The 23,084-nt window shown below is 41.5% G+C and overlaps 2 protein-coding genes across 2 annotated transcripts in view; both read left to right on the top strand.

Annotated features, from left to right (window-relative positions):
- Window positions 1-23,084, top strand: part of LOC118564140 (complement factor H-like) — a 59,884-nt gene that overhangs the window by 26,120 nt on the left and 10,680 nt on the right. The gene's annotated exons all lie outside the window — the stretch shown is intronic.
- On the top strand, window positions 386-15,482 carry LOC118564141 (complement factor H-like). Its single transcript, XM_036141013.1, has 6 exons — window positions 386-495; window positions 7,283-7,471; window positions 10,080-10,268; window positions 13,116-13,301; window positions 13,779-13,964; window positions 15,068-15,482. The coding sequence occupies exons 1-6, from the start codon at window positions 429-431 to the stop codon at window positions 15,259-15,261; spliced, it is 1,011 nt and encodes a 336-aa protein (XP_035996906.1). The 5' UTR covers window positions 386-428; the 3' UTR covers window positions 15,262-15,482.

Raw genomic sequence — 23,084 nt, 5'->3', positions numbered from 1 at the left:
CCAAGTAACTGAAGCAAGTGCTGAACAAAAGTTATGAACCCCAATTCAGACAGAAGTGTTGCTTCAATATGAATCAATCCAGCCTGACCTTCACCAGTTGGTAAGCAAAACAGTATCAGGGGATTCTCAGAAACAATCATTAACTGAAAAGCAAAGGTTACAGTAAAACAAGACTAGCAAACCAAACTGTTTGTATAAAAAAGACAAGAAAGAGACTAGTGTTATTAAATGTGTATGTATATAATAACATAGATCAAATTTAAATGTATGGTTACATTAATTGCATATATTGAAGGTGCTTATTGGTAAAGCTAAAACGTGATGTCACTGTGGGACGTCCATCTCTGACCCTTTTTGTGTTGCAACTGAAGCCAAAGTGAGGCAAACAACGTAAACTTCTCCTCAGAAAACATCACTACATTACAGCAATGAAACCTCTGTGGTCTATCTTCTTGTTTTTCCAGATTTTTGTAAACTTTTCCTGGTCACAGACTGGTAAGATAAACTTTTTTTGTTTAATAGCATTTTAAAATAATTGTTGGAATAAATAAATTCATGGAATAAGAACATGGCATTTTAAATAATGTTAATATTTTTTCTCATTATTATATTTCTGGAATAAAAAAAAAAGCTGATGAAAAGTTAATTATGCCTCTCTTATGACTGATCTTTAATGTTGTACCTGGTTATTTATTTTAAAATCTGATCTTTTTTAACATCATTCTATTTATTTTTTGTTAGCTCTGAACATATCTAATCTATATTAACTGCATTGGTATAATGCATGTTGTGTGTTAGTTATTACACTCAATACTGTAAACAATGTCTTTTGCCATTTTGGTCTTTCTGCTTTTTTTTGGAATCTCTGCCCCACTTTCCATATCAAGTATGCTTCAATAAGCACAATATATATATAAGCCTTAATTAGTACTTGTCAGTAAGAAGTTGTTAATAGGTAAATGTTTTAATGATGTGCCTTAATGTCTCAGACTTTTTAAAGACAATGAGTCTAATCCAGAACCAGACCCAAAGGAAAAATGCGGTAATATGAATTCTCTATGGATAAAAGTATATATATATATATATATATATATATATATATATATATATATATATATACACACACACACACACACAAATCAGAATTAAGTTATATATGTGACTCTCTCTAAATTGTGGGATACTTATCTATCAAGAGAAATAAACGTACACTAACTCTCATTGCTTCCAAAGACAGAGATGGGTTATTTTATTGCAGTCAGACTTTATTATCATCTTAAAAGAAGAAAAAGAGCATGAGACATATGTCCAGGAGCGGGTCTGGTCTATCCCCCTTCATTCTGTTCTAATTAGACAAAACTACTAACGCTCTGATCTGTCTGCTCCAAAGTTTGCCTCACAGAGTTAAAATGTAGAGCTTTATGACCATCTGCCATGGTGAAACTGATGAGGATGACTTTCAAGCCTAATGCCGTGGACTTTTGACTGCAGCAAAATTATTTTTTAACAGGATGTCCGTTTTTTTCTGCCCATACACACAAACAGTGGTTTGATCGCCAGCTGGTGAACTCCTTAGAGAAAAAACTTTCAGTGTATCTAAAATGAGAGAGAGCTGCGTGGCCAACTAAACGCTGCAGCAACAGGGGTTGTCCCACTACAGCTCCCCGGTAAGACAAACCTGTCAGCGGGTCTCTGGCACACCCAACAAGTCAGAAAACAAATAAAAAATCTGCTCATAAACTTAATAAACTGACTGAACATTTGAAGTTTGAAGGTGTATCTAAAAACATCTTAAAACTGCTTTTTGTGATTAATTAAAGGTATAAAATCGATACAATTGTAAAATCATCTCATTGCTGTAACTCACTCCTCCAAGCAGCAGACAGTTTTGCCTTGTTGCACACAACCCCGCCCATTGACCAAAGCCCCAGTCTAGTTGGAAAGTCCTACGCTCAGACCAGGACCCTTGTCTGTACCAGACGCCTCCTAGCACCTCCTGAGACTCTCCCCAGGTTGCAACAAGATGTAAAGGCTCAGAAATAAGCTAAGCTCAGCAGCTGCAACAAGGGCGTGAATACATTTTGTCAGGTCATACAAAGTAATAAAGAGCAGCTTCTTTCAAAATTTCATTTAGCAATGGTTAAAGACGTTGTTTATGAAATGGTTTGTTAGCATGTAAAAAGTTAAAGCAGTCTTGGACAAAATGGCAACAGATGTGCGGACTTCCTGTTTGCGGTAAGGCGTATTGCGTCACTTCCTGTTGTTGCTGTGTGAACGACAGAGCTTTGCTCCAGGCTCTCTCGCTTTTTATCTTTAAACCTCTTTGCTGTAACATCTGTTTCCAAACATAAGCACTTTTAAAACATTGTCTGTGGCTGCTCATCACGTTTGGGAACTCCTCGTGTTTCACACGGTTTGTTCTTTGGCGTGATAATAGGGCGTTAGCCTAGCTTTAGCCTAGCGCTAGCCTAGCGCTAGCCAAGCCTTAGCCTCATAATGGCTTCTCCGTCCCTGACTAAGTCTCCTATCTGCTGCTCTCTGTGTCAGATGTTCAGTTATTCCTCTGCCTCCTTTAGTGATGATGGTACATGTAATAAATGTAGTGTCTTTGTAGCTTTGGAGGCGAGGGTGTCAGAATTGGAGACCCGGCTCCGTGCTGTTGAAAAACCAGCTGATAGCCGCTCTTTTGCTAGCGCGGAGCCGCATAGAGTAACTTCACGTAGCGAACCTAAAGCAGTAGCACCCGAGCAGCCTGGTAACCAGGCTGGCTGGGTGACGGTTCGTAGGAAGCATAGCTCTAGATTACAGACCCCAGATCACCACCAACCCATCTGCGTTTCTAATAAATTTTCCCCTCTGAGCGACAATCTCGCCGAGGAGCCGACCTTAATTATTGGCAGCTCCATAATAAGAAATGTGGCACTAAAGAAACCAGGGACCATAGTTAAATGCCTACCAGGGGCCAGAACAGGCGACATAGAATCCTACCTAAAACTACTGGCTAAGGATAAGCGTAAATACCGCAAAATTGTTATTCACGCTGGCGGTAATGACACCCGGTCACGCCGATCAGAGGTCACCAAAGTTGGTGTTGCTTCGGTTTGTGAGTTTGCTAAAACTATGTCGGACTCTGTAATTTTCTCTGGTCCCCTGCCTGATCTGACCAGTGATGACATGTTTAGCCGCATGTCATCATTCAACCGCTGGTTGTCTAGGTGGTGTCCAGAAAACGACGTAGGCTACATTGATAACTGGAGAACTTTCTGGGGAAAACCTGGTCTGATCCGGAGAGACGGCATCCATCCTACTTTGGATGGTGCAGCTCTTCTTTCTAGGAATCTGGCCGGATTTATTAGTTATCCTAAATGCTGACAACCCAGGGTCCAGACCAGGAAGCAGAGCCGTAGTTTAACACACCTCTCTGCAGCTTCTGTACTGTTACCCACCCATTACCCTATTGAGACGGTGTCTTTCCCACGGCCAAAACTTAACAGATCAAAAACTGATCTAAAAGGAACAAATCATAAAAACCTAATAAAAATCAATATGGTTCACCTTGAACCTAAAAATAAAATAATAAAATGTGGTCTATTAAATATAAGGTCTCTCCCTCCAAAGACTTTGTTAGTTAATGAATTGATTTCTGATAATCAGATTGATTTGTTTTGTCTCACAGAAACCTGGCTACAAGAGGACTACGTTAGTATAAATGAGTCAACCCCCTCCAGTTATTCAAATTTCCACATTCCCAGATCTGTGGGAAGAGGAGGAGGAGTGGCAACTATCTTTCAGTCTGATTTATTAATTAGTCCCAGGCCAACTAATAATTACAGTTCTTTTGAACATTTAACCCTCAGTTTCCCTCATCCAAACTGCAAAGCAATAAAACCTCTTCTGTTTGTTGTTTTGTATCGTCCACCAGGCCCTTACACTCAGTTTTTGGATGAGTTGTCAGATTTCTTATCTGATTTGGTGTTAAATACTGATAAGGCTATTATAGTGGGTGATTTTAACATCCATGTTGACACTGAATGTGATAACCTTAGTGTAGCCTTTAAAACTATCCTAGATTCAATTGGTTTTGCTCAAAATGTGCATGAACCGACGCACTCTCGGCTCCATACTTTAGACCTTGTGCTGACATATGGCATTGATTGTGAAGAATTAACAGTATTTCCTCACAACCCTGTCCTGTCTGATCATTTTTTAATAACATTTGAGTTTAATCTAACTGAATTCTCCACCCCCAAAAGAGGGTTCCATTATAGTAGATTTTTATCGGATAATGCTGTATCAAAACTTAAAGAGTCTGTCCCCTTCTTAATATCCTCAGTATTGCAGAAATGCCCTGTAGATGGCAGCATTGCTGTTTCTTCCCATTCACAAATCGATACCTTTGCTAACAATGTGACTTCCTCATTGCGTTCTGCATTAGACAATGTAGCTCCCTTGAAAAAGAAGGTGATTATTCACAGGAAGCTGGCTCCTTGGTTTAATTCAGAGCTGCGTTCCTTGAAGCACAATGTTAGGAAATTGGAGAGAAAATGGCGCTCTACACACCAAGAGGAATCCTACTTAATCTGGAGGGACAGACTATTGTTGTATAACAAGACCCTCCGCAGAGTTAGAGCAGCATATTTTTCATCATTAATTGAAGAGAATAAAAATAATCCTAGATTTCTCTTTAGTACAGTTGCCAAACTTACCCAGAGCCACAGCTCTGCTGATCCATCCATTCCCTTAGCTCTCAGTAGTAATGATTTTATGGGATTCTTCATAAATAAAATTGATGCCATTAAAAATAAAATAATTGGCATCCTCCCAAACATGATTACCTCGTCCTCAGTAAGTGAGGCAGCATTGGAGGAATCTTTAGAATCTGCGCAGTGTTTGAACTGTTTAGAAGCAGTAGAGCTTTCTGAGCTATCTAAAATTTTAGCTTCATCTAAACCTTCTACCTGTATGTTAGACCCAATCCCAACCAAGTTGTTTAAGGACATATTCCCTTTGATCAGTGGCACTATTTTAGACATGATTAATCTATCCTTAGTAAATGGATATGTACCACAGGTTTTGAAAGTAGCTGTTATTAAACCTTTACTTAAGAAACCTTCTCTTGATCAAGATGAGTTAGTAAATTACAGACCTATATCTAATCTTCTTTTCTTATCTAAAATTCTTGAGAAAGTAGTTGCTAATCAACTTTGTGAACATTTACAAAGTAATGACCTACTTGAGGAGTTTCAGTCAGGCTTCAGAGCTCATCATAGCACTGAAACAGCTCTGGTGAAGGTCACTAATGATATTCTCATGGCCTCAGATAATGGACTTGTGTCTATACTTGTCCTGTTAGATCTCAGTGCTGCGTTTGATACAGTTGATCACAATATTCTCCTACAAAGACTTGAACATACTGTAGGGATTAAGGGGAAAGCATTAGGCTGGTTTAAATCTTATCTGTCAGACAGATTCCAATTTGTTCATGTTAATAATAAATCTTCCTCAAACTCTAGGGTCACCTGTGGAGTACCACAGGGTTCAGTCCTTGGACCAATTCTCTTTACTATATATATGCTTCCGATAGGCAAAATTATCAGACAGCATGGGATTAATTTCCACTGTTATGCTGATGATAATCAGCTATATTTATCCATAAATCCTGATGAATCCAATCAATTACTTCGACTGCAGTCATGTCTTGATGACATCAAAAGCTGGATGACTTTAAATTTCCTGCATCTAAATTCTGACAAGACCGAAGTTTTAATCTTTGGGCCAGAGTCCTCAAAAAATAAACTTCTTAACCAATCACTTAATCTGGGTGGCATTAACCTGGCCTCTGGTAATAAAGTAAAAAATCTTGGTGTTATTTTTGACCAAGACATGTCATTTAAATCCCATATTAAACAGGTTTCCAGAGTTTCCTTTTTTCACCTCCGGAATATTGCCAGAATTAGAAACATTCTGTCCAGGAGTGATGCTGAAAAACTGGTCCATGCATTTGTTACTTCAAGGCTGGACTATTGTAATTCTTTACTATCAGGAATTCCACAAAATGCAGTTCAAAGCCTTCAGCTGATCCAAAATGCTGCAGCAAGAGTTCTGATGAAAATCAACAAGAGGGATCATATTTCTCCAATTTTAGCTTCCCTTCATTGGCTTCCTGTTAAATCAAGAATAGAATTTAAAATTCTTCTTCTAACATATAAAGCCCTTCATAATCAAACTCCATCATATATCAGAGCTCTGATTACCCCGTATGTTCCTAACAGAGCACTTCGCTCTCAGACCGCAGGTCTGCTGGTGGTTCCTAGAGTCTCTAAAAGTAGAATGGGAGGCAGATCCTTTAGCTATCAGGCTCCTCTCCTGTGGAACCAACTCCCAGTTTTGGTCCGTGAGGCAGACACCCTGTCTACTTTTAAGACTAGGCTTAAAACTTTTCTTTTTGACAAAAATTATAACTAGTGACTCATGTTACTCTCAGCTACCTTTATAGTTTTACTGCTATAGGCTTAGGTTACTGGAGTATATCAGGATCTAATTTTCTCACTACATTGAGTTCTACTGTTCTTCAATTATACATTATGTGTTGTCATTTCTGCTTTAACTTTCTGTTCTCTCTCTTTTCTCTTCATAGTAGGTACACCTGGTCTGGCGTTCTGTTAACTGTGACATCATCCAGAGAAGACGGCTCACCCGCTACTACCATCTAATGTAGAACAGATTACTAGATCAATGTGTGCTTCTGTGCTTTTTTGTTTCTCTTGTTGTGTCTCTGTTCTGTCTTCTGTAACCCCAGTCGGTCGAGGCAGATGACCGTTCATACTGAGCCCGGTTCTGCCGGAGGTTTTTTTTTCCCGTTAATGGGTGGTTTTTCTTCCCACTGTCGCTTCATGCTTGCTCAGTATGAGGGATTGCAGCAAAGCCATGTACAATGCAGATGACTCTTCCTGTGGCTCTACGGTTCCCCAGGAGTGAATGCTGCTTGTCGGGACTTTGATGCAATCAACTGGTTTCCTTATATAGGACATTTTTGACCAATCTGTATAATCTGACCCAATCTGTATAATATGATTGAACTTGACTTTGTAAAGTGCCTTGAGATGACATGTTTCATGATTTGGCGCTATATAAATAAAATTGAATTGAATTGAATTGAATGTGTATGAAATGGCAGCTCTAATGGGCAAAGGAGCAATTCGACCGTGATACCTGAGTTTTCTTTGGTCTCACCTACTGGCAGATTGTCGTGTTTGTATTACACTCCCTGTTTTCTTTTCAGCAAACATCTGTGAAATTGGCGGGCTGCATCCTCGTCTGTACATAGCTGGAATACCATCGACTGGTCAAGCGATCATAGCCGGACACAAGTTGCGTTTTTTCTGCGGAGCTGATCATAAACTGGATGGCCCAGAAGAAATCGAATGTTTAGGACCTGGCCAATGGAGCGCCTCCTTTCCAACCTGCTCTGGTAAGTTCCTCTTAAGTCTTTAGTTAACTTTATTTATTTGTAAAGCACTTTGACACATCCACAGCTTCGACAAAGCCCTGCACATGTGAATAGACAGAAACATTTAAAACATATAACAAGTAAAGAACAATAAGAACAGACAGTTAACAACAGTGCAATCAATAAAACAGTAAAAACAAAAAGTCATCATCATGCAAAAGGTAGAGTGGATGATTTTTCACTTTTTAAATAACTGCTCATGTGCAAGACTATCTTACCTGCTCTTCCGCTCATGACCTGAAAGAATCTCCCAAATACATTCTGGTCTTATTTTTTTCTTCTGCGGTCTTCCTTTTCTCATAAACTTGTGAGACAGTTTGCTTCTTGCAACTCTCAGCTATTTTTAAAAGTGTAAGGTGAGAGCAGCTGAAAGGGAAGCTCACTGGAAGGACGCATGCACGTACAATGCTGTCAGGTGAGCTCGTCACAATGATTGAAGTGGAACCAACAGGTAAAATGATCCCCCTGGAACCAGCCTGGACATCTTCTGGGCAATAACTAAGCTTTACTCTTCATCTGGAGATCAAATTTTTAAGAGGAATTTTAAAAGAACCTCCAAATACGTATTTCTTCTCATGTTTTTATTTATCCAAAAAGAATTAAGCATAACATATTTTCTTAAACATGAATTGTTTGGCCCAGAGTGTTTTTTGCACAGGGTAGAGTAGAGCCAGATATCCTCTCAGCCGAAAAGGATCTTATCTGAACTGTTTAAAAATATAAAATAACAAGAACATGGCAAGGAACAATAACAAGGCATTTAATTTCAGATATTTTCTTATTGTTATATTTATGAAATAAAAAAAAATTGCTGATGAAAAATAAACTTGCATGCCTCTCATGATCATTCTTTCAACTTGGAATAGTAATTGTTTGTGTTCATTCCAATTCAGAGTTGCACGGTTATTCAGAATTCAGAGCTAACCTCCTTTGGAGTTAACATCAGATATTAACACAGAGACATTTTCATTGGATTGGTGATAAAAGGGTAACAGTTTAAACTCTAATTGCAGTTATAAGTTGAGTTATCAACATTGCTGAGTAAATCTTATCGGTCAGAGGCCGATCAGATCATTTGTTCAAGCACAACTGAGTTCATAACAGCTAATTAATAAATGCATTAGTAGCATAAACCATCACAAGCTTCCAACTCTGGCATCACCACCATTTGAACTATATTTGTTATAGCTAATTTTTGAGTTTGAATGACTTATTATTTAAATTATAATACCAAATTATAATTAATAATTGTCATGTTTTTCAAATGCTTAGCCCACATGCAGACACGAACGGGAGACCAGTACCCAGTTTTAAGATGTTTATTTTAAAGGAATATGCAGAACGGAGAGCGAAGCTATAAGTAGCCTGGAACGAGGCCTGAACGTCGGGGCGGGGATGACTGAAAAAGACAGGGAATGATAAGTCAAAAGCTAGAACCAGGAATTTGCCAGAACGCGCGCTGCTTACCATTAGTCGAACAGACCTAACCGGGGAAGAGTAAGTGCCGAGGGAACGAGTGTGCCTACTCTAGTAGGTGGGTGGTGGCTGGAGGGCGGCAGATGGAGCTGGCGAGAGATCCGAGACAACCACAGCAGGCAGGAGCGAACAGACGGATTAACCAGAGTACGGAAGGCTTGTGGATGCCAGTGGGATCCGGGAGGGGGAACCTCAGGCCCGACTTGGTAATGCCAAGGGAGTAAGAGGTGGAACGCCAGAGCAAAATCTGAGCAGAGAACTCCACTGGTACACAATCCTCTTCAGAACTCCAAGACAGGTAAGTGCATCCATGCACACAAAACTGTGACAAAAACAGGAGATCAAAATTAGTCCAAAGTCAGAGGCAAAACTCACAGTAGGCAGAATCCAAGACTTGGTCAGAGGCCACGTCATACCACGACTGGTTTAAGGCTCTGGCATCTTCCGTCTGTCTGTGCGCTGCTTAAGAAGCCAGAGGAATCTGTCACTGACGAGCCGCAGGTGTGGGGCACGCCCCCTCAGACACCACCACCACCTGTGGAAAAAACTCAGAGCAGGAACACACATACCGCACCCTGACAATAATAATAACTATATTCAATCAGCTTCTGGCATAAAAAGTATCAGCCACCAGAATTGACAAAGACTCCTGGATAGGTGTCGAAACGTTTTCAGAAAGAACTGAGGGAAAGTCCGGTGCCTCTGATTGCTGTCCAGAGGATTCATGGTGTACTCACATGCACTTTCTTAAAACTTTCAAGGCACCGAGCAACAAAAATCTCTGTATGTATCTTGATTGTTATGGTAGCAGAATAGCGTTGTTGCATTATGGGTAATTCTGCCGCTAAGAGTGACGCATCATAAAGTCCCGCCTTCCACGCTGTGATTGGTCCAGTGTGTTTTAGGCTGGAGGGATTGAACCCTTACCAGACTTACGCCCTGTGTAAGTCAGTCTGGTTGCCCAGGCTATGAAATGGCAGCTCTAATGGGTAACGGGGCAAAGGAGCCATTCAGCCATGATACTTGAGATTTGTTTTTTATTCTAAATTATTGGTACATTATTAAATTATTATTCTGCATGTTTTATTTCCAGTGAACACCTGTGAAATTGGTGTGCTGCATCCTCATCTGTACATATCTGGAATACCTTCAACTGGCGAAGCGATCACAGCCGGACGAGTGTTGCAATTTTTCTGTGGGGCTGATCATGAACTGGATGGCTCAACAGAAAGTGAATGTTTAAAAACTGGGCAATGGAGCGCCCCCTTTCCAACCTGCTCTGGTATGTTCCCCTAAAGTATTCTCCCCTGTACATGTTTTCCCTTTTAGTCTCACCTAAATGCTGCAGATAAATCAGATAAATTGAACATTACTGAGTATAAAAGGTAGCTTTCAAATTATCCTATTTATTAAAAGGAACCTGATCCAGTGTAAAAACAAACAAAAAAACAATTCCCTCCTAAATCTATTAGCTGGTTGGTCTATTAAGCTTTTTTGAGTATTGCCAATAAGTCTTCATCAGTTTCAGCCTACCTGTATGAAGCTCAGTGATTCCCGACTGACAGTTACAGTAAGCCATGGATAAAGCAAGATATATGGAGGGAGAAGTGATTTGGTATGTGCGCACTGCTCCTGGTGCAAATGCAGAAGCCAACACAACATGTAAGAATGCCAAGTGCTCTCCAGCATGATGATAAGTGCCCAAGGACACAGTGGAGAAAGTTTTGTCTGCATAAGATAAGAAATGGGGGGATTCAGATGTGACAGTGGCAAACACACAGACAGTTATGCAAACATTTACTTCAAAATTGTATTTATTTGAATGGGACAGTTTATATTAACGAACGCACAATGTTGCCATAAATATACAGCATTTAGCAAAATGCTAATTTCCAACCATGGTGCCATACAAACAAACAAGACAAACGTTCATACAGTTCCATACATGAAAATAAGTACAATAAAAATAAAAACTATATATATAATTATTAGCAATGAAAAAAGTGAGTTGTCATAAAGCAACATTTATATTTAGTAGACTTTTTTTCCTGGTTGACCCTCATTTTGAGCTCTTCTAACATGGTAGAACTATGGCATGCTAACAAGTTTTTATTGTCAGCTTTATTCAGATAAAACAAAGCAATTTTCATAATGATTTTAAAGTGTAAATTCAAACAGCAATCAGGCTTAAATCGGAGGCAACTGGACTTTTGTTCAGTTCTTTCTGAAAACTTTGACACCTATCCAGGAGTCTTTGTCAGTTCTGGTGGCTCGCACCTGACCAACCAGTAGTTGGTGCGCTGCTGTTTTTAAAGACATGGAGGCCCATCCTCCTAGGCACACTCTGTCAGATACAAATCGATGACCTACCCATCACTGTCCTGTGTTGTTAGAACCTATTGCTTGGTGTGAGTGTAGTACTTGGTCGCCTGAATCATGATGAGATGCTGATGTAATCTTTCTGAAATGTGTTGGAGGATTGAGCTGTAAACACTGAGGAGTTGAAAGCTTGCTCCTCCTCCTCCTCTGTTTAGTGATAGCTTTTCTCTTTAGACCAAGTGTTACGTTCCAGAAAGGGGCCAACATACTTAAGGACACGTAGACAGGACTGAGGTTTAACAAAAATTCTTTATTTTCAAAACCTCTCTTGAACTTCTTTTTCAGCTGCTTTGCTTCTCTGTGGAGGGAGAGGGGAAAAAAGAGAGTGAGTTTAAATACCCTCGGTTTCTCTGTGTCCAAAAAAAAGGGAGAGTGAAAATGGGGAAAAAAAACATAATCTCCAAAGTATTAACAGAATGTTGGACCTGGTGAGCCGATCAAAAGAACAGAATGCTATAGCAGAGGGCCAACCCTATACAGGCCCGTCGAAGCCTCTACTATAAGCAGACTAAAGCAAAACAAAAAAACTATTGCAAAGTAAAAACCGAAAACAGGACAACCGGACCCACCAGGCCAAAATCATCAAAACAGCAAACAACAAAAAGGTAACAAAAATACCGCATGGCCGGCTGGAGTGGTCAGCTGTGTCATACAGCTCCAGAAGACGTGCGCGCACCGCACTCAGGACACGTCCTTGGTGGTGGAGACAAGCGGAAGGGCGGGCTCTCTAATATGTTGAGACCCAGCCTATTTATAGGCGGACCAATAGCACCACAACTATCCATCCATCCATCCATTTTCCAAACCGCTTAATCCCTCATGGGGTCGCGGGGGGGTGCTGGTGCCTATCTCCAGCGTTCACTGGGCGAGAGGTGGGGTTAGCACCACAACTAATGTAATCAAATGACCAAACAAAATAAAAATTAACCAATGCTAAAATCTCTCAACAAAACCACTCGACTAAAGTCCAATACAAAACAATCTAAAAAAAACTAATAAACAAAATTGTGTGCCCAAAGCACATAATACCAAGATGTCTTCTTTCACCCCTCTTTCAAACCATCTGTTCTCCCTGTCCACAATCTGGACATCATTGTCATCAGAACTGTTCCATTTGTTGTTGAAGTGCAAGTGGACTGTTGAATCTGGCCCTCATGTGCTGTTATGCAGCTGCTGTTTAGTTTCTCCAATATAGGAGTCCTCGCACTCCTCGCAGCATTGGACCACAAACACAACACCGCTCAAGCTGTGGTTTAGGGGTTCTGTCTTTGGGATGAACCAGTTTTTGTCTGAGGGTGTTCTTGGGTTTGAAATTTACTAGTATATTGTGTTTGGCAAAAATCTTCCTGAGTTTCTCAGGAACTCCTGAAACATATGGGAGGGCAATGTTCTTGCCTCTCTCTGTTCTCTCCTGTGTGTTGAGTCTTTTGACAACTTTATTGGCTGATTTGACAAAGGCCCATTTCAGGTAATCACAAGCTTGCAGCAATTTACTGATGTGCTGGTGTTCTTTTTGTTTCCCCTCTGTGGCAAAGGGGATGTTGTCAGCCCGGTAACTCAGAGTTCTGATAACATTTATAATTATAACTTTAATGGCCGAATTTCCGCATTGTGGGACAATGAAGGATTTTCTCATCTTTCAAAACAGTTTCACTGTTAAAACGGGGGCTTTAAAAAGCTTTAGATTGTGCTTTTTTTCACTGAGTTATAACCTTTGTTGTTTATGTTGTAAACATCTGTTCTTTAATAGAGAAATGCAAACGACCAGAAGTACCAGAAAATGTGCGCATCAATTCATCTGTACAAGGCAATGCTCTAAGTAAAGGAGATATATTATCATTTGCTTGTAATCGTCGTACGGACTTCATGCAAGGAAGTGCATCAATTGAATGTTTGGGAAACGGACAGTGGAGCGACCCCCCGCCACAGTGTGAAGGTAAATTAGTTCTTCTCTTATTCTTATTCTTGTACAGCGCTGAGTCTACTTTTCAAACATCAGATTGAATTTTAAATTTAGACAAATCTTAACAAATCTTTATTCCTAAACTACTAGGCTGGAGCACATAGTATTTATTGAAGGTTATCAGCCTTCTTCTAGAATCTGATTAGGCACCTTAGTACTCTTTGGCAGATGGAAGATACAGTTTTAGGATTTTGACAGCGTATTGCTGATTAGAGCACATAATTGGTGCTTTTTGAATATCAATTACCAACCTGGACCAGCAAACATTCCCACATGCGATTTGCAGTCTGGGTTTTAGGTACGGACCAAGTCCATGAACCACTAAGTTAAGAAAAACCCATTGCTTTATATATTTTGTGTTGAAGTATATTTTAAATACTAGATCTACATGTTAATGTGATGAAGCACCATCTTAAACTACTTTTTTTCTCATTGCCCAAATTCTTTTAGCTCCTATAGTTTGTTCAGCACCACCACCTCTTGAAGATGGAGACACCAAATCATATATTAGCTCAGATTCTGTGTTTCAACATGGTGACAAAGTTGAATACATCTGTCGGCAAACGTATACTATGAACGGGGAACCATTTAAAACCTGCAACAACGGAGTATGGATAGGAGAGATGAGATGCCTCAGTAAGTCAACTTCACACTTTTCATTTTGCGTGCTGAAATATTTCAAGATTGTGATTTAAAAGCTGTTCTCTCATATGAAATCCCTGATTTTTCTAGTTTAGATCAGGAATAATAAAATGTGTAATGGCACGATATCAACGCAGACACTTATCACCTTATAGAGAGCATTTTCTTACATGGTTTAAAATAATGTAAAAACTGTGACAATTTTAAAAGACTTTTATATTTAAAACAAAAAGTCCTGAAAGGATACAATGTTTAAAATTAACAAGAAAAGATAAATAAGTAATAGTGTGGTTAAATCATTTAAAAACTGCCAGATTGCAAAAACTCATCCTTGATTTTCAACAGTTTTGTTAAAAGCTCAAGAAACAACTTGAAAGTTAAAGAAGTGATTTAATAAAACTATATCTACTAAACATCGTCCCTAGTAGCTCACACGACATACAGGTTTTGGGCTAACATGTAACGTGCAAACAAGCTTATTTTTTTAACAGCATGGCTCCATAATGAAAATGGTGCCAAATATTCAGATAAAGTAATGTTTCCACACTTTGTCTTAATGTAAACTATTAGTACTGACAGGGAGACTCTAACCTACTGGAAATCTGTATGTTAACATGAGTAATAAAAATGTATATATATAGATTTCAGCATCAAGAGGTGTGCAAATTTCAAAGAAATTTGTTTATAATAAGACAGTTACACTGTTCATGCATATGTTTTCTGATATGTGCATCACATTATTTTACATAATACTTCCATTTAAAGAAAAACAGTTTATTTGATTGTACAAACAATTCACATCCATTTCAATGCCAAAAGACAAATGTGGGGACCGAAGGAAAAGTAAAACATGGTTGAAGTATTCTGATTACATGGTGTCGTCAAAAAAAAAGATGGAGGACAATCTCCTTTTTGTAGTTTTTATGGTGGTATGTGAATAACCACAAAATGTAAAATATGTATGTTTAGTTAGGAAACAGCATAGGATCCAGAAATTTTGCATTGAAAAACAAATGTATTAAATTTGGCCTGTGTTATTTTTTTTCTGTTTTATGGACAAAGTAAATCTTATTTTTCTTCCTTTTTTTCTTTTTCAGAACCCTGCACTGTGAACGAGCAGTTAATGAACACACATAATATTTGGTTTGCCCATGGTTATAGCAATAAGCTATATGCGCCACATAAGGATTACCTTACATTTGTTTGTAAACGAGGAACAACACGTGTTGGCAGAGTACCGATGCGTGTGCAGTGTAATGATGGGGAGATGACCCTGCCCACTTGCCAATAAAAGTCTTTGGAGAGCTTGAAATAAAGTTGTAATCACAAAAAGCTAGTTTGATATCAAAATCTACAATTTTTATATTTGCAAAAGTTGTGATTAGTTTGGTAACTTTTAAACACTCTAATTAATTAAGGGAGTGCTAATCAATTGACCTGCTGCGGTCACCCCAGGTTCTTTTCCTGAATAATGTGGTGTTTCTATTGTAGACTTCGGTAGTAATAAAAAAACTCTTGAAACCAAAACTATGTTTTACCGTAATTAATCTAAAAGCCAGGTTTACAGCTTCATTACTGGACTCTCATACACAACAATGCAACGGGCAGATTTCCGGACGCCCTGTTCATTCCTCACACAGACATTAAGTAGGAATCATTGTGTCCACCCATTTAGGGGCGTGCCCAGTATATCATAAGGAAAGGATTATATTATAATGTAGACATGTCCTACCTAACACCTCTTCCCTAATCAGTCATGTTCAATATAAGTACGTCAGACTCTGTGCCTCCAGAGTCCGTTCTCTATCTGTAACTTCCATGGTAACCGACTTTGTAGTCCAGTCTCTGTAGTCTCATAATCTCTAACAGGAGAGCCCGCCAGGTGGGTAAGGAAAAATGTTTTGTTTGTGAAATGTCGGATAGAACAACAGAAAGGGCAAAAGAAATTATTTCTGATCACTTAATGGAACGTGGGATCAGAGTTAGCTTTCACTAACTTCTTAATTGTAAGTAATCACCAGTTAATATTTCGTCTATATTTTTGGAAGAAATAAACAGCATGAGCTTTGGGTCATGACCAAAATAACGAGATCCCGGAAACAAGCAGCCGAAATGTGTTTTCTCCATAGAATGTCTGGGCTCTCCCTTAGAGATAGGGTAAGGAGCTCAGTCATCCGGGGAGGACTCAGAGTAGAGCCGCTGCTTCTCCAGGAAGCAGCGGCTTCCTGGAGAGGAGTCAGTTGATGTGGCTCGGGCATCTGGTTAGGATGCCTCCTGGACGCCTCCCTGGTGAGTTGTTGCGGGCACGTCCTGCTGGGAGGACACTGTAATGAATATTAATAATTATCAATTAAGTGAGCACACCACTCATGAAAACAAATGATGCATCGTTTGTCTTTAAGTTATTTAATTAAAAGGCATGAGCGTTTGAATGTCTCTGTCCACTAACGCAGTCAGGAAACAGAGCAATGAGAAAAAGAACACACTAACTTTTATACATTCTGGATTAACGAAGAAAGGTGGGGTGCACCCACTGGTACAATCCAGTTCTTATCTAACTCAACTCCTGTCTGTGTCCTTGGATGTGGAAACACAATAGTGGATCTGTAGCATGAGAGCTTCTTTCACACGAGAATGTTATGCAGGTGCATCCAGAGAAGATATGATCAGAGTTACATACATCAATAAAATGTTCACAACACCCAGGGGGACGCAGAACACGCTGGAGGGACTTTGTCTCTCAGCTGGCCTGGAAGCGCTTTGGGATTCCCCCGGAGGAGCTGGCCCAAGTGGCTGGGGAGAGGGACATCTGGACCTCCCTACTGAAGCTGCTACCCCTGCAGCCGGACCCCAGATAAGCTGAAGATGATGGATGGATGGATGGATGGATGGATGGATGGATGGATAAACAGCTTGTGTTTATTCAAAGAATCGAGTCAGAAATTTGTTCAGAAGAAAAACACTTGTTTCCACCTACGGCCTTTTCTTGGAGTATCCTCATGTTTGGACAAAAAAAAGGTGTTGAGGGGTCTTTTTATGCTTGTCACAAGAAAAGATATATAAATCTGTCTTTCATAACGGAATAACTTTTTTTTTTTAGCCTCCCAGTAGTTTCTGGAAGATCATAGGGTGAGACTGTTTACTAACGATCCATGAGACTGTATGCTGCTAAGTGGGGCTGATTCACTATATTAACTTGTTTATTCTGTAGGTTGCTTTCCACCTACTTGTGAACGATGCACATAAATTAAAATATACGTTCTAATGAACAAATCCATCATTTCAGAGCTTCTTAAAAGTTGGAGAAGTTCTCTTTTTAGTTTTCAGTTGAGTCGTATCCCTTAAGAATGAAAACAAAGGATTGGTGCATGATTTGGAGAATTAACTAGCTTTAAATAATGAAGAACAATAAAGTGTTTGCTGGAGAAAAAAAAACAGGAATACACTTCAAATGAGCCAGTGCTGGTCAGTGGCACAGTTGGTAGAACTGTTCGTCATGCAGCAAGAAGGTCTTGGGTTCCGACTTGTGCATGTGAAGTCACTCTCCAGGCACTCCAGCTTCCTCTCATAAACACACCGTAACTCTTAGGTTTGTTGGACGTTCTAAATTGCCCTTAGGTGTGAGTGTGTGAATATGTGGTCTTTTGTCCTGTATGCTTCTGTGTTGCCCAGTGATTGACTGACAACCTGTCCATGGTGACCACTGGAGATCTTCCCAACCCGGTCCGTCCGTCCGTCCGTTGTCTTCCGCTTATCCGGGGTCGGGTCGCGGGGGTAGCAGCTTCAGTAGGGAGGCCCAGACGTCCCTCTCCCCAGCCACTTGGGCCAGCTCCTCAGGAGGAACCCCAAGGCGTTCCCAGGCCAGCCGGGAGACATAGTCCCTCCAGCGTGTCCTGGGTCTTCCCCTGGGCCTCCTCCCGGTGGGACGTGCCTGGAACACCTCTCCAGGGAGGCGTCCAGGAGGCATCCTGACCAGATGCCCGAGCCACCTCAACTGGCTCCTCTCGACGTGGAGGAGCAGCGGCTCTACTCTGAGTCCTCCCCGGACGACTGAGCTCCTCACCCTATCTCTAAGGGAGAGCCCAGACACACTACGGAGAAAACTCATTTCAGCCGCTTGTATCCGGGATCTCGTTCTTTCGGTCACGACCCAAAGCTTGTGACCATAGATGAGGGTAGGAACGTAGATCGACCGGTAAATCGAGAGCTTCGCCTTTTGGCTCAGCTCTCTCTTCACCACAACGGATCGGTACAGCGCCCGCTTCACAGCAGACGCTGCACCAATCCGCCTGTCGATCTCCCGCTCCATCTTCCCCTCATTCGTGAACAAGACCCCAAGATACTTGAACTCCTCCACTAGGGGCAGGACATCCTCCCCAACCCAGAGAAGGCACTCTACCCTTTTCCGGTTCAAGACCATGGTCTCGGATTTGGAGGCACTGATTTTCATCCTGGCCGCTTCGCACTCGGCTGCGAACCGCTCCAGTGAGAGCTGTAGATCACGCCGTGATGAAGCCAATAGGAACACGTCATCCGCGAATAGCAGAGACGCAATCCTAAGGCCACCAAAGCGGATCCCCTCAACACCTTGGCTGCGCCTAGAAATTCTGTCCATAAAAGTTATGAACAGAATCGGTGACAAAGGGCAGCCTTGGCGGAGTCCAACTTTCACCGGAAACGAGTCCGACTTACTGCCGGCAATGCGGACCAGACTCTGACACCGGTCGTACAGAGACCTGACAGCCCTTATTAAAGGGTCCGGTACTCCATACTCCCGGAGTACCCCCCACAGGATCCCCCGGGGGACACGGTCGAATGCCTTCTCCAGATCCACAAAACACATGTAGACTGGTTGGGCAAACTCCCATGCCCCCTCAAGAATCCTGCTGAGGGTATAGAGCTGGTCCAGTGTTCCACGGCCAGGACGAAAACCACACTGCTCTTCCTGAATCCGAGATTCGACTATCCGACGGACCCTCCTTTCCAGAACCCCTGAATAGACCTTACCAGGGAGGCTTAAGAGTGTGATTCCTCTGTAGTTGGAACACACCCTCCGATCCCCCTTTTTAAATAGGGGGACCACCACCCCAGTCTGCCAATCCAGGGGAACTGCCCCCGATGTCCACGCAATGTTGCAGAGCCGCGTTAACCAACACAGCCCCACAACATCCAGAGCCTTAAGGTACTCAGGGCGAATCTCATCCACCCCCGGAGCCTTGCCACCGAGGAGCTTTTTAACAACCTCGGCAACCTCAGCACCAGAGATGGGAGAACTCGACCCAGAGTCCTCAGGCTCTGCTTCCTCAATGGAAGACGTGTTGGTGGGATTAAGGAGGTCTTCGAAGTATTCCGCCCACCGACGCACGACGTCCCGAGTCGAGGTCGACGACTCGACCTCGACTCGACTTCCCAACCCGGGCATAGACAAATTGAACTACCTCTAAAGGAAATGTTTAGAGAGAGAATAAATGAGGAATGAGCTTCAAGTGAGCCACTGTTGGTCCATCAGCTCTCATCCACTTTGAACCTCCACAATACAAGTGATAAGAATTGCCAGCTATGCCCCGGAGGCAAACTGTGGAGTCACCTATTTCTGATGTCATAAAAGCTGATTTTTGTGTGTAAAAAGTAACCTTAGTTTTTTCAGGAGCATTAAATATTGAGACAGGACTGCATTGCAGACAGAAACTCTGGAGCAGCATAATGAAAAGAAGGATTTAAGAGTTAGCACTGCCTGCAAGCTGAATTCAGAATCCACAATTTCTTCTTTGAAAGAAGAACAGCAACAAGTGCATTGACCAGCGTAACTTCTTGGGGTTTTTCATAGTACCTGCTGCTTATATTTCAATTTGATTCTGTGATTGGCTAAAACCAACAACCAAGGCGGGCACTAGGTGTTGCTTCATCCAATCAGCTCAGGAAGTTCTGCTGAATATCCTTCCTTTCCCCAAATTAATTCAAAGAGAGCAGGTCCTGATTGATAATGTGTAGAACGTAGACTGCTACACATCATCTATCTGGCTTATTTCATATAGTTTAAAACTTAAACCCAGGTGCAAACAGAACATGGAGCACAATCAGAGAGCTGGGCAGAGTAATAAACTAACAAAAATATAAAGCAGCACAATGGGAGATAATAGTAATAAAGGTCCGATCGTAATAAAAAAGCGTCATGGAGCTTAAGCGAAAATTCAGACTGAAGAAACTATTGCCTACCTCCATCAATCAGAGACCCATTCGCCTCCGACGCAAGCCAATCAGTTTTGAACTGCTCCTCCTCGAAGCCAATCAGCATCTGGGTTCATCTTAAAAGAACTCCACATCCTTGTCTCGGCCTTCTGCTCACAGAGCAAGCGGTGGCTGCGCCGTGTCTGGTTTGGACTCTGATGACCGGTTTCAACCCACCTCCATCCCCTTCTCCACCATCGTAGCAAGCTCCACCTGGCTTTCCTACGGTCCTCCTTCAACTCGTCCCTATCAGAGTGTAATTCCTCCCAAACTGTTACGGAATTCCCAGTCACTCCTTAAAACGGTCCGGCAGAAGACCGCCATGTTCTGCCAGAGGTTTCTTCCCAAAGGGGAGGTTTTCCTCTCCACAGTCACTTCATGCTTGCTCATCATGGACAGTTCAGGCAAACCTCGGCCGACGTAAACGTGACGTATTTCCGAGTTGGTGAGTGGTGGACATATGTAGGGAAGCAAACCTGTCGGGGCTCCCGATACAACCTTTCTATTCAAAAAAATAAAAGAGCTCATAATTGTTGCTTACCCAGTAATGTTTCCATCATAATTAGGAGCTGGTGCATTAACTCGCGTCATACCGCTTCGTTTACTGTTTTGTTGCTCAGTAAAGACGGAAATGCTTCTTCGGTGTGTGTGTGTGTGTGTGTGTGTGTGTGTGTGTGTGTGTGTGTGTGTGTGTGTGTGTGTGTGTGTGTGTGTGTGTGTGTGTGTGTGTGTGTGTGTGTGAAGCCTCACGCCCAGGGTCCGAATGAGCTCCCTCTTCAAGGTGCCTGGGCATTCCCTCCAAGAGTGCAGCTCAGCAGTCTGGGAGGGGCTCTGAATAGAGCCACCGTTCTTCCACATTGAGAGATGTCAGCTGAGGTGGCTCGGGTATTTGCTCCAACTTCAACATTTTGTTTCTTATTTTATAATCTATTTAAATAAAATTGAAACACTGAGAAAAGTTTCACCTGAGTGGTTGTTGTTTTTGCAGTGAGTCTAATAAAAAATAAAAATATTTAACCAGCTTAAAAGATTAAACGCAGATGTCTTACTGCAAGAAACCCTTAAATCAGCTACTACTGTGAACGATCCTAACTCACCTTAGTTCCCTAATGTGTTTGCTGCCGGCTATAACTCTAGATAAAGAGTAGCAATTTTAACCCATAAAAACGTCAGTTTTACAATATTAGACAAAATTACAGATCCTGAAAGTAGATTCATAATAACAAAAATATCTATTCATAAACAAAAGTTATGTATTGTCAGTTTATATGGCCCAAATGTTGATGACCCCTCATTCTTCCACAAACATTCCCATGCACTTTCAAAACATTGGGATTGTTCTCTATGTATTTGGGGTGACCTCAACTTTGGTCTAAATGAGGAAATAGACAGATTGACTCAGCGCAGTTGGAAATCATTAAATTTAGTCAAACAATACATGAGTGATTTTGGTCTTTGCGATGCATGGCGATCTCTTCATCCAAATAGTAAGGAATATACTTTCTTTTCAAATGTCCATCATTCCTACTGTCGTATGGACTACTTCTTAAAGGCATACTATGCAACATTTTTCAGTTAATTAATGTGTTCCATACCGTCTTGGATGATTAAATGAGTCATTTCAGGTTGAACAAAGGTTTTCTCGGCCGCCATGGAGGTCTGTAGGGGAAATACCGCACTTGCAATAGCATACTGCGCACGTGACATCACCGTCTCAAGAGCAACGCCCCTTTTGCCGCTTTGGTAGGGCATACAGGTAGAGAACGCCCGTAGCAACCAGCAGAAACAGCAATATGACCGACTTTACAGCCGTTAAACTTTCGCAAGACGATGTCCCAGGCACACGGATTACTGGTCGAACTGTCGAAGAACACACCAACGATCAGCTCAAACGATGGCTTGAGTGTCGAGGGCTTAAAAAGACCGGAAAACGGGCCAAGTTGATCGAACGGTAAGCTTTGTTTTGTTTTTTTCTGCGCGCCGTTCATGGCGTCGTCTGCTGTTTTTTTTTTTTTGTAATCACCGTCCAGGGATCGGTATATGTTTAATATTTGTCATATTTGAAATGTTTTTGAGTAAGCTATCCTGGTAGCAGGGTATCATGTTAGCGCCTGCTACCATGATAGCCTATATGCTATCATGGTAGCAGGCGCTTCATTATTAACATGTCGGCCACCAAAAAACTCTTACCTGTTCACTACTTGATGTCGCTGGAATTGGGTCAGGATGTTCTTCGGTTGTGCCCTTTCCTCCGATAAAATGGTTTCTACATATGTAGGCCGACCGCACCGGTGTACCCAGCGCACACATTTCTCCTTGGCAGTCTTAAAGAAAACATCCTTCATATGCGGCCGATCAGCGTACCTCGAGTCGCTGTTGCACGTTCCATAGCAACAATGTTTAAAAACCATGGTCTTAGATTTGGAAAAAGCAGTCGTTTTACGAGTAAAACCAAGGCTAACGCACGTCTCTTTTACAGCGAAACAGCGGCGGACTATGCAAGTTTGCCCTACTGCGTACCACGTGATGTGACGTCATCGTGACGCTTTTTCCGAATGGCAAGAGCTAAAAGGAAAAGAAGACTGCAAGGCTGACGCGGACCTCGCGTTTCTGCTGATGTGATGGTAAGTAACATTGGAATGGTTTCTCTCTCTCTGTGTGCATGTTCATACTTTCACTGTGTTAGTCATAGTTTGTACTGCCGTTTTTTCGACTTTTTTGGACTTTTTTTATTTCTAATAAAGCTACTTGCATGTATAAGTATAAGTGGAGCACTACGGCAAAAGCAGTAAGGCTCCGCTTGTGAAAGTAAAATCTGTTGGGCTCTTTATGGCATTAAGATAACAATTCTTTTTGCCACATTGCCAGACAGGACACTAAAAAAAA

The sequence above is a fragment of the Fundulus heteroclitus genome, chromosome 9 (assembly GCF_011125445.2).
Source record: "Fundulus heteroclitus isolate FHET01 chromosome 9, MU-UCD_Fhet_4.1, whole genome shotgun sequence".
Taxonomy (NCBI): domain Eukaryota; kingdom Metazoa; phylum Chordata; class Actinopteri; order Cyprinodontiformes; family Fundulidae; genus Fundulus; species Fundulus heteroclitus.
Note: the sequence above shows the minus strand (reverse complement) of the source record. Positions and strands in the feature narration are given on the sequence as shown.